The sequence below is a fragment of the Pituophis catenifer genome, unplaced genomic scaffold (assembly GCF_029215685.1).
Source record: "Pituophis catenifer annectens isolate HBS135680 unplaced genomic scaffold, rPitCat1.0.hap2 SCAF_1, whole genome shotgun sequence".
NCBI classification, from domain to species: domain Eukaryota; kingdom Metazoa; phylum Chordata; class Lepidosauria; order Squamata; family Colubridae; genus Pituophis; species Pituophis catenifer.
In genome coordinates this window covers 248771788-248784457 of record NW_027256881.1, presented here as the reverse complement: position 1 = coordinate 248784457, position 12670 = coordinate 248771788, and the positions used below count along the sequence as shown (strand labels likewise).

At 39.3% G+C, this 12670-nt stretch overlaps 1 protein-coding gene across 2 annotated transcripts in view; it reads left to right on the top strand.

The window, feature by feature from the left end:
- CARS1 (cysteinyl-tRNA synthetase 1) overlaps window positions 1-12670 on the top strand; it is a 48314-nt gene that overhangs the window by 27537 nt on the left and 8107 nt on the right. For both annotated transcript variants that reach the window (XM_070957426.1, XM_070957427.1), the window contains 6 exons: window positions 1194-1322; window positions 2376-2505; window positions 2760-2863; window positions 4634-4731; window positions 10415-10604; window positions 11363-11431. In XM_070957426.1, coding sequence (XP_070813527.1) covers window positions 1194-1322; window positions 2376-2505; window positions 2760-2863; window positions 4634-4731; window positions 10415-10604; window positions 11363-11431 — 720 coding nt within the window. The remainder of the gene's footprint in view (window positions 1-1193; window positions 1323-2375; window positions 2506-2759; window positions 2864-4633; window positions 4732-10414; window positions 10605-11362; window positions 11432-12670) is intronic.

Genomic DNA, 12670 nt, shown 5'->3' with positions numbered 1-12670 from the left:
TGGGAGGCTGTTTGTGGTAGTAGGCGGTCCCGTAAGTAGCCAGGTCCTAAGCCATGGAGCGCTCTAAAGATGGTAACCAAAACCTTGTTAAGTGAATCTGGCTTCCCCCATTGGCTTTGCTTGTCAGAAGGTCACGAAAGGTGATCTCATGACTCTAGGACACTGCAACTTTATAAATATGAACCAGTTGCCAAGTATCTCAATTTTGATCACCTTAACATGGGGATGCTGCAACGGTTGTAAATGTGAAAAACGGTCTTAAGTAACTTTTTTCCAGTGATGATGTAACTTCGAATGGTCACTAAATTAACTTTTGTAAGTCAAGGACTACCTGTACAGCTGTATAAGGTGCTAGTTCATAAAGCATTTAAACAACCTTTTGGTTTTTCAGCTGCGATGTTTACCTAATCAGCACAAATCAGGTTCTCAGATTAAAATTATCTAGTATTGCTGTGAAATAATGACCCTAGAAAGATACAATTTGGAATATTTAGCCTCTGTGACCCAATAATTTTATAGATGAGGTTTATTTGCTTACTTTTTTTAAACAGCATTCCCATCTGAACTGGTTATAACCTGAACCTTGAATCTTGTTATTTTTGGCTTTACAGCTATCTTAGCAGACTTCTTCAGTTTTTGCAGTTTTAGGTTGCAAGTATATATTCCGTTCATCCTAATCTTTTTCTAAGCCACCAGCTGATTGGAGGCTTTAGAGCAGGGGTGAAATCTACTTACCTTCCCTACCGGTTCGGAAATGCGTGCGCATGCGTCATGTGCAATTTTGGATTCTCTGTGCAAAGCCTGCGCATGTGCAGAGGGTCAAAAACAGGTTAAAACCAGGAAGAATGACGTCCGGGTGGGTGGGCGGAGCCTCACGCTGCTGCCACTACCGATTCTCTGAACCACGCGCTGCCACCACTACCGGTTCTCCCAAACCGGTGCGAACCGGTAGCATTTCACCCCTGCTTTAGAGATATTTCTCTGCTAATGTCTTTAATTCCTAAACAAAAGGCAAATATATCCTGCAGTTTGAAAGATATCACCTTAAACAAGTTATGAGCCCATCGTCATTCTGTACTTCTCCAGAATTCACTGACTGAGCTAAATCATTTAATGAATATAGTGCATGTTAGCCTTTAGTATTAAATCATCAAGGTGGTGAGGGTTAATTAGTTACCACCCTGTATTAATAGGGACGTCCAGGATGGCATATTGAATGTTCTGCAATGGCTGGATCCATTTTAGGAGACTCTATGGACATTCACGGAGGAGGTTTTGATCTTCGTTTCCCCCACCATGACAATGAGTTGGCACAATCTGAGGTAAGTGGTGTGAGGCACTAAACCAGTAGTTCTCAACCTTTCTTCCCCCCCCCCCAAATCCTGTAAAGGTAAAGGTTCCCCTCACCCCGACTCTAGGGGGCGGTACTCATCTCCGTTTCAAAGCTGAAGAGCCAGCATTGTCCCAAGACGTCTCCATGGTCATGTGGCCAGCATGGTTAAATGCCAAAGGCGCACAGAACGCTGTTACCTTCCCACCAAAGGTGATCCCTACTTTTCTACTTGCATTTTTTACGTGCTTTCGAACTGCTAGGTTGGCAGAAGCTGGGACAAATAACAGGAGCTCACTCCATTACATGGCACTAGGGATTCGAACCGCTGAATTGCCGACCTTTCGATTGACAAGCTCAGCGTCTTAGCCACTGAGCCACTCCCTCCCTATATCCTGTATATCTCTGTAAAAAAAAAAAGCTGGGCCTGACCAAGATGGGAACAAAAATAGTTTTTCCCTAGTACAATTATATGTATAAAGAACACTTGTATACCACAATGGTTATAAAATGAGTCAGTCATGTCACCAACCCTATTGCTATGGACACAATTTTTCTGAACATGGGAGTAACTCTCAGTTTTCAGCAAAACCATCATAAAACATGATCATGTGGCCACAAGTTACTGCAAATGGCCTTAAATGCTGCTCTATTTCCAAAGGCCCAAAGTTCATCATGTGACAGTAGAGAGGGCCCAACCGTCAGAAGTTTGAATCTGGGTCATAAATTCCACTTTTTGGATCAGTTGTAACTCTGAATGGTTGCTAAGTGCTGGCTGATTTTTTTTTTATGTTTCTTATGTTTCGATTATTATTAGCTACATAGAATCATGGTATATAAGATGGGCATTCATAATTTTCCTAAATAAATGTTATTAACTAATCCTCATTAGTTATCATTAAAATATTCTTTTATTGCTTCCTATCTTATTATAGATATCTTTATTTTTTATTCTTACAATGTAGATCGCTCTTTTTTTAATGTTGCTGCAATCTAATGAGGGTTCATATTATAATATACTTCTTTGGTCTCATTGATTTTGTAGGCATACTTCGACAATGATCACTGGGTGCGCTATTTTCTACACACTGGGCATTTGACAATTGCTGGCTGTAAAATGTCCAAATCTTTGAAAAACTTTATTACAATAAAAGATGCATTGAAACAGTATACAGGTAAGATCTATTAATTGAAAAACATTTCATTTTTGGTGGGTACAATGGCGCTAACCCTTGCTGAGCTTATCTCCATTGTCTTTGGCTAAAAACGGTCTAATTGGCATTTAAGATTATTTCTTTTATTCTGTAATTAGTATTTTGGGGTTGTTGTTTTTTAAGTAGCTATGTATGGATAGCCTAAATGGCCTCTGTCAGCTATGGTTCCCTGCTGTGCAGCATTTTTTCATTTGTTTCTTTAAAACTCTCAACAGCACGGCAATTAAGGCTGATTTTTCTGATGCATTCGTGGAAGGATACTCTAGACTATTCAAAGAACACCATGGAGTCCGCTATCCAATATGAGAAATTCATAAATGTAAGTTATTTTCCTTTTTTCTCATTGTTCTGTTGTGCAGATGTTGGAACATACTCCTGAAAAATTCCAGGTGTTCTTTTGTTCCTTTCTTCATATGCAAGATTGTGGCACAAAATCATGAGGTAGGCCTACACGCCCTGATCCACCAAACCAAAATCAGGCCACTATTCATATGTGGTAGTCATTCATGGGTTCAATAGTTTTGTTGTCTGTCAAAAACAACAAAAAGGGAGTAGTGAGGTTGGGGGTCAGAATTTCAGAGGATGTTATACAGGCTCGTAAATCACAAATGGAGTGGGCCCAGTTCACAAGGTAGCATAAGCATCTATAGGTAATCCTTACGTAACAACCATTTGTTCAGTGACCATTCAAACTCAAATGAGCTACCTCCCGGAATACGGCTGATCCCAGATCTCCGCACTTTCCGTAAGGCTCTGAAAACGTTTTTATTTCAGCAAGCTGGCCTGGCCTGAATAGGTTTTATGGGTTAGTTTTTTAATTGTATAGCTTGGGGTTTTAAATTGGGAGGCCGATTAATTTAATTTATTTTTAGTTATCTTAACTTTTATATTGTATGTTATTTTAATTTTCGGCTGTTCAATGCCCCGAGTCCCTTCGGGGAGAAGGGCGGGATATAAATTCAATTAATAATAATAATAATAATAATAATAATAATAATAATAATAATAATAATAATAATAAAAACAACAACTATGATGGTGCTGAACAAGGGGGACTTATGACAAGTCCTTGTAGTTGCAGCCAATGGAATATCCCTACAGTCATGTGATTGTCCTCTGGGTGTCGGGCAACTGGTTTACAATCACAACTTGCACTGTCCTCTAGTCACATAATCACATTTGCGACCTTCACTAGCGTCTTCTGACAAGTAAAGTCAATGGGGAAGCTGACAGGAAATTTCACATAGCGACCACTTGACATTGCACTGAATGAAAGCAATCAGAAGTGCTGGGATTGCCACTGCTAAGTGGCACGGTTGCATGATGTTGTGCTTTGCAACCACATTGCTTAGCAATGGAAATTCTGGACCCAATTACTATTGTTAACCAAGGACTACCTGTACTACTTGCAATGATTATGAAAAAAAATGACATTACATGTCACCACTTGCCTAACCTCACCCTCATGCCAGTGTCGTGAATGACAGGTAATGACAGCAATACGTTGTAAGCAACTAGGACTGATTAATTATTGGAAGAAACCAAGGAGAATCCTACCAACTTCCTTTGCCCTGGCATAGATTGAAAACTTGATGGTTGCCACTTAACTTTCTGGGTTAATTCAAGTGACAATATCCTCCAAGATTGATCTGTATTATAGTGGAGAGGGGTTTCCTTAAAAGGCTAATTAGAAATAAAAAACTTGCAAAGGCCTGTTTTCTTAGTTCATTGTTAGCATGCCAATAAACAATTTAAATCAATATACAAAGCATGATGAAGGTAGGGAAAGAAGTAAAACTTTCAAATCATCTCCCTCTTTGGTAGGGTATGTTCCACCATGTTCTGCAAAAACATTTTTAAGGACACACACACACACACACACACACACAGAGAGAGAGAGAGAGAGAGAGAGAGAGAGAGAGAGAGAGAGAGAGAGAGAGAGAGAGAGAGAGAGAGCTTGATAGCAGGCGATGAAATTTTGCTTTTCTTGCTGGGTTAGTCCTGTTTTAAACCAAAAATGAGTATGGAAATAAATATCTGAACAGTATACTTTGTAACAAATTGGAGGCTCTTTCCTTTCCCTTTTTAGGAGTTCTTTTTAAATGTAAAGGATATCCTTCGAGCTCCTGCTGATGTGACAAGCCAGTATGAAAAATGGGAAAACCAGGAAATTGAACTGAATAAAAGGTGAGCTAACCATTTTTCTTTCTCTCTTTATGAATAGACCTCTGTATATCTGTGTCAATGTCTGTTTTTCAAACTGGCATTTCCATTTAGAGCAGACAGGGTGCATTCCTTAAAGACTTCCTCCTTGAAATTCAATTACTTGTTAATTCACATACCAAACCAGGGCATTCATAGCACCAATCCCAGGTCCTTGCACATACCTTCTTAACTGATTTCATCTTCTGTTTAGTGCTTGGCATAGATTCCTACATGCCAGTCTATGTTAGTGCATTTCCCAGTCAGTTCTTTTGGTTAAGTGTGCTACCATTTAATTACTTATTATTGCCTAGAATGTCAAACAAATGCTACCGTAAAATTCATAAGTAGGAAAAAGAACCAATGCCCCTTTCATACGCTTTTCAAGAGAGCTGGTTTTTCCTGATAAAGTAAACTGGTTATGACCTTTAGATTTAAACATTGTTTTTCATCTTCTGGCCCATTCTTTCCTTGATTTGATAAAAAATTAAAAGAAACAAGAGAAGGCCATCCAAAGAAGTGGGAGAAAAGCCTAGATCAGGGATCTCACACATGCAGCCAACTGGCCACAATCATCCAGATCATTTTCTTGAGACTGCAGTTTTCAACACTTTGTGGTTGCTGAGATCATCACGGTCCACCAAGGTCCGGTAGCTGAATGCTGCACAGATGCACAAGCTGAGCCACAGGAAGCATTACAGAGAGAAGAGTGGCATGGCAGCGTGGTAGTTTATCTTGGCTGACTCTTAGCACGAGCAGAGCCTGATTGGCTGGATTGTGCACTTGATGCCCCAGAGCCCTTTCATACCTTCAGGGCCACTCTGGGAACCGTTGCCCACCCTGATGCTCTGGGCTGAAACTGCTTCTAAGATAGTGTCAAGTTGTCTGGACAGCGAAGGCTGGCCAGGGAAAGGCATGGAGAGGGAAAGGCATAGAGAGGCTACTCTGCCATGGGGGTCTCTCTGCCAGGCAAGGAATAGGAGAAACAAGCAAGCAAGCAAGATCACAGTGCTTTACAGCCTTCTCTAAGCGGTTTACAGAGTCAGCATATTGCCCCCAATAATCTGGGTCCTCATTTTACCCACCTCGGAAGGATGGAAAGCCGAGTCAACCTTGGGCCGGTGAGAATCAAAATACCGAACTACAGGCAGCTGTCAGGCAGCAGACGTAGCCTGCAGTACTGCATTCTCACCATTGCGCCACCGCACAAATATCTCTCTAAGCAAGGAGGGAGAAAAGAACGGGGAGAAAAAGCAACATTTGACCTATGCTAATTTGTTTCCTAAATTATGTCATTCCAGTCATGATCTTAAAATAGTACGTACCAATCAAGTCACAAAACCAAATATTATTCAGGTTAATCAAAAATGCTAACAGCTAGGTGGGTGGATAAACCTATAAGATTTCAGTATGACGAGCCTCAGGTGAGCAAACTAGGCCTTTGTGCAGCCTTCGTATCAATTTGAGTTTGAGGCCTTGTCCTAGACCAGCAGCATCCAAAATCAGGTAGAAGATCCACTCATTCACATGCCTCACTTTTCTTTCAGCTGGGCAGAAATTAGCCTTGCTATCATCTGGGTACTCTCAGCACTCAGGGACCTACAGCAGACTTCCTTTTCCCCTTCTTTCAGAATGAATTCTTTGGCGATGATTAGTTGTTTTAGGGTTTGTTGCAAAAGCAAGAGCAGTGTCTTTCTCCCACACAAGCATGGTGAAAATTACAACCATTGGCCATTTGCCATAGTTTGCTAGAGGCACAAAACCAATGCTAAAAGTAATTCAGATGCCGCAAAGTCCCCAAACTGATTTTGACAGCAGTTTTCACTATGCAGGTGAAACAGTTTTATATAACAATTTATAGTTATTTTAGCCCCCTGAAGAGCAAAGTACATTGAAGCCTCACCTTGGATTCCTGGAACTCTGTTCCACTCTTGGCTGGCTTCCAGATTGCATTTTTGTTTATATTGGTCATAAAGATATTAAACTTGTTTGGCCTCCAGAGTTGGATGCACGCATTCATAAGAGGCATTCATTCTTTATCAGATAAACTATCTGAAGTAGAATTGTACATTGCAAGATGGAAACATTTTTGTTCAGAAACCCCTCATTGTGTTGGGATGTAATAATCCTGGTTTACCATGATAGGAACAATCATAGTCTTGCTCTCCAGATTTGTAAACTTCTTCCTTCTTTTTCCATGCTCTGATAAGACGGAAGGCTTCTCCTGTTTTTGATTAACCCAACTGATGTATCATTCAAACCTGGAAAACTGCGACTAATCTAATCCAGAGGCCCCCAACTTTTGGGGCACCAAGGACCGGTTATGTAGAGAAGTTTTTCCCCAGACCGGAGGGGGCGTGGTTTTGCATGCTGCCTGAATCTCATGGATGGGGATTTGCGTGTTTGGTGGTCCGGTATCTGGCATGCCACGGACTGGTGCCAGTCCATGGATCAGGGGTTAGGGACCCTTGATCTAATTTATATAGCCAATGGTGACTAGCCAGTTTCAAAACCTAGTATTTAAAGCCAGCTTGCTTTTATCTACCAGACTTAAGATCAATCTCAAATGTACAATTCAGACAATATTCTAGCATGCCAGAACAAATAATGGGTTAGTGTTAGATAATGTTGTGTAGTATGGCTGCCTTTCAGAAGTTTTTGTCATTTGGCTTATGAGTCAAGAATGCTATATAGGTAATTCGTAGGTTATGAAAGCAATTCAGAGTGGACTTGCCACGGCTAAACAACAGTCATAAAGAGCAGTGTCATGTGACTATGCTACATAGCATTGGTAGTTCCAGCAGTCTTGGTTGTTGTCTTTAAGCAAGGACCATTCAGGTCGTTAAGTGAGGATCTCGTATGATTGCGACTTCCAACTTCCTATATTTTTCTCCATTGACTTGGCTTTTGGAAAGCCAGCAGGGAACATCAGAAATTGCAATCATGTGACCATGAATCACTGCAACATCATAATCAGCGCCCAGATTGTGAACCAGTGGGGGAAGAAGGACACTGCAACAGCTGAAATTCAAGGATTGGTCATAACTATGATTCAGTCAGCACCATCATAAGTTTGAACAGTTGCTGAACCGGTGGTTGTTAAACAAGGACCTTCTGTAGCCATTCGTTAGGTAGGACAGTTACACGCGCTGTTGTAATATGTCATCTCAGTGCTTTATTTTTAATAGGCTTTTTTCTTTTTCTTTTTTTCCATTCTGGGCCCTCATTGTAATTTCCCTGTTCTACCCCTAATTTATACCTTAGAATTCTTCATAAATCTGTTTGTGCCTCCCTTCCCCCAAATAATTCCTTGCAGAAACCGAGGTAGATACAAACTCAGTATTTTAATTACAAGGGTATGGGCTGATATTTCTAGATGCTGCTAAAAGGTTTATATCCTTTCACGTAAACACAGGAGGAGGAGATCTAAATAAAGTAAAAGTGTTATTTTGCACAAATCTTCAGTCATGTTTTGGTTTTTACAATAGAGCCGTGATGGCGAACCTACGGCACGCGTGCCACAGGTGGCATGCGGAGCCATATTAGTGGGCACACCAGCTCAGCTCTGGGGCGCATGCGCATGCCGGCCAGCTGATTTTCAGGCCTTCTAGGCCCACCAGAAGTAGGGAAACAGGCTATTTCCTGCCTCTGGAGGGCCTGGTGAGGGGGAGGCCTGTTTTTCTTTCTTATCTGGCTCCAGATTCTCTCTGTATATCTGGGAAGGGCGAAAACAGCCTTTCCCACTCCCTTGGAGGCCCTAGGAGGCTGAAAGGGCCCATTTCCCGACTCCCGGTGGGACAGGAAGTGACATTTTTTGCTGTCCCCAGCCTCCAGAGACTCCTAGAGAGGCTCCTAGAGACTCCTAGAGAGGCTCTGGAGGCTGGGGACAGCAAAAAATGTCACTTCCTGTTCCACCGGGAATTGGGAAATGGACCATTTCAGGCCTTTGGAGGGCCTCCGAGAGAGTGAGAAAGGCTGTTTTCGCCCTTCCCAGATAAATAGAGAGGATCTGGAACCAGGTAAGAAAGAAAAACAAGCCTACCAGGCCATCATGTGCCAGGAGCAGGGGGGGGGTTGCGCGTGGGCATGTGCGCACGCGACCCTCCCCCGCCCCCTTCTCCTGGCACGCAATGGCAAAAAGGTTAGCCATCACTGCAGTAGAGTATCAAAATTCTAAAAGTAACATTCTGATAAAACTATATATCACAAATAAAAGTTAGTATTATAAGGTATGGTTCCAATATCACTGGCCATGCCCCATGGAACCTCCAAGCCAGGAAATTTGTTCACAACTGCGTTATATCACTTTGGCTCACTCAGTATCTTATAGAAATGTTGTACTTCAGTCTGAATCTTTCAAACTTGCTGCAGAACAACTGAAATGATTTGCCTAACCTAATGTATCTAAGTTCTAAACATAGTTGGGTATGTGTGATAGGGTTCTCAATGTTAGCTCTCTGGATTCTTTCTCTCTCTCTCTCTCTCTCATCCCCTCCTCCTCCTTTAAAAAAAAATACCTTAAAGTCAGTATTGACTCTTGGCGACCACTCCCTGCAGTTTTTTGGCAAGATTTTATGGAAATGGCTTGCCATTGCCTCCTTCCTAAGGCTGAGAGTGAGTGGCCCAAGATCACTAGCTCCTTTGTGTCTCCTGGTTTCTAACCTGATGCCTTAAACACTGCACCAGACTGACTATCTTTGACCCTAACAAGCAAATACTGAGAACCACAAAGTATTGCTGGAGAAGATAAAGGCCTGTCTAGTCCAGTTTTTTCGGTAGCCAATTAGATATCTATGAGGATCTCATGTTTCAGAAGGGCATGGGTGTAATAACTTCCTCCATGCTATTTCATACAAGTAGTACTGAATGCTGTCTTTGATCCAAAAGGCAGAATACAAATATTATATAATTCATTATTCTTTCACGTAATCCAGGTTGATAATAATCAGCATAATATAAGGAAGCTAATCCCACACTTAAGATATGTATTTGAAGAAATGTTTTTGTGTTTGTTCAGTGAATCTTCCATTTCTTTAATTTGGATTATTCTATGTACTAGGTATGAGAAAATAAAATAATTTCCTTTCTGTAAATTATCTCCACCCATACATAATTCTACATGCCTCCATTTCACATCATCACATTTTTTTCTAAAGTAAATAGGCTCAAATATTTTAACATTTCCATATAGGGGAGCTGCTTAGCTTCTTGATACTAGTTTCTCCTTTCTGCATTCTCCAGTTTTATAGTGTCCCTTTTGAGATTTTTGCAATCAATACAGTCAGTCACAATATTGTAAAAATGATTATAAAATACACTTTAATAAGCCATAATAGTATTGTCAGCTTTACTTATCTCCCTTTTCTAATGATCCTTTACATGGAATTTACCTTTTTCACAGTTGCTTCAGACTAAGTCGATTTTATTGATTTATCCATCACAGGATCTCTTTCTTGATCAGATCCCACTGATGTACAAAGGGAATTAGCTTTTTTTTTTAACATAGTGTGTAACATTTAATATTTGCCAATTTAATATATATTCATCCAATTGAGAGAAATTATGTTAGACTAAGCTTCCAGTTTCTTCAATTAGTACCAAAATCTTTCTATTCAAATGGTTTAAGGGTGATGTAAAGATTTTTGTCTTAATTTCTTTTCTTGCCTAGTTTTTATGATAAGAAAGAAGCTGTCCATGAAGCATTGTGTGATAACATTGATACGCGTACAGTCTTGGAAGAGCTGCGATCATTGGTCAGTCAGTGTAATTCCTACATTGCCGCAAAGAAGACTGCCCGACAGAAGCCAAATAGAACGTTGCTAGAAAATATAAGCATTTATCTTACCCACATATTCACGGTATGGGAATTTGAACAAAGCTTTCAAATTTGGCCATGTATTGTTTATTAAGGATGTATGTTAGTGGTTTGTTTTTTTTTATGATTTGGATTAGAACTTTTAATTCGATTTGATTTGATCTGATTTGATTTGTTGTAATTTAGAATACAATTGGAAATTACTTACATGAAATGAAATATGAGTTTTGGGGTTTGAATGACTAAAAAAGTCTGCTTTCTAAAAACTATTAAATGCCTTAAGGTTAATTAGTACTGCTTGCTTGTTTTTTTACTTACTTACCTACCAAATATTTTATGATGCAGTAACCAAAAACTGATTCAGTCTATACTTTATTAAATCAGTAATAAGGTTAAATACATAAGTAATTAAAGTATTAACCTTGACAATCATCAGGCAATACTATTTCAGGAGTAATTAAAATTTGCATTATGCCCGAAGGTGCTACAGAACACAGCCTTCTTCCCCCCAGAGAAAGGATATCCAGTCCTCTGCAGGAGCTTTTCTTGGGAAAAGTCTATAGAGAAGAGAAGAAATAGATAAAGATAATACCATCTCACTATACCAAATAGTTGATATTTATATTACATATTTATACATATTTATATTATTGTTCCACTGTATGTGTGGAATATGAAATCAGGCATGCTAACTCAAATTGTATTCACATTATTTTTGATTGAAATGTTTAACATTTAAATGCTACCTGCTAGTAAGTGTGAATCTATATGTTCAGATTTGTATACATTTCCTTTGCATAGGTCTTTGGTGCAATAGAAAATGAGGAGGGAATTGGTTTCCCAGTTGGAAGAAATGGTCAAGCATTAAATGTAAGTGGAAAGCATATTTTGCTGATCTTGTAGCTATTCATGATTTTTAAAGATTGGACTAGACATTGAAGCAAGCTTTTAAGAAACATAGCAGTGGTGGTGGTAATAATAATTGGAGTAATACTGTATTTTTATCCTCCCTTTTATTTGATTTTGTTTTGTTACACACGCACATACATAGGACTGGGAGTTCTTCCTGCCATTTAACAGGAAATAGCAACCAATGGACACAGAATTTTTAAAAGAAAGGAATATTAAAGACATAATTGATAGAAGAGCATGTACACATACATCAACACACATATATTATTCTTTGAAATAGCGTGCTTGTATTATATAACGTTAGGTAAATTTATATTTTTTCTCCTCCCATTGTTTAATCAGATATTTTAAATGTGTGCGCATTCATAGTGATAAAAGAAAACAAATCAGATATAATGGTAGAGATGTGAAGATCACCAAATTTTGTTCTAGATTAAGGTTGGCAGAAAATGTTTTTTAACTTGTTTAGGAAGATGATGTATTCTATTTAAAAGACCAAGCACTTTGTTAAAGCCGCAGTGCTTTTTACTAGTTACACTTCATTCAACATTTTAGGTAACAACTAAGCAACCCGTGGCCCATTGGCTCATTGTTTCAGGGAAGTTTCCTTTCCAGATTCCTCAATGCTTTCAACAATGGCAGAGTTTCTAACATACTGCCTTAACTGGAAAAGTTGGGATACTTTCAGAGATTTCTGCCTTGAGAATAATCCATGTTGAACTATATAGCACAGTCAAACATTAGGAGTTGATGACAGGAAATATTTTATAACACTTTGTATTATGCCATAAAATGTTTTATAAAATTTGCTAAATTTTAATTCCATGGAAATTATGGATTCTGGATGCATTCTGTAAGCTCATTTGTGGTGCCTTGGTTCACAAATTGTTGCCCTACAGTGCACCATTTTGCCCAGTTAATTTGATTACAGTATATGAATTAACCTTTTAAAAAAGGCAGATGTGTGCAGAAAATGGCACTAAATCTAGCAACAGAAAGGAATCAAATTGTACAAATTGAAATTCCTGAGTATGTGCTACAATAAGACCAATGTAAACCAATGTAGCCTGGATATAATTATCACTGAAGAAATTAATGAATACCAAAATGGTATTTGTCAATTCATGGCAGTACGACTATCTTTTGTTTATCAATGTAACATCCGACTGATACTGGTATTGTGAATAGTGGGATCAT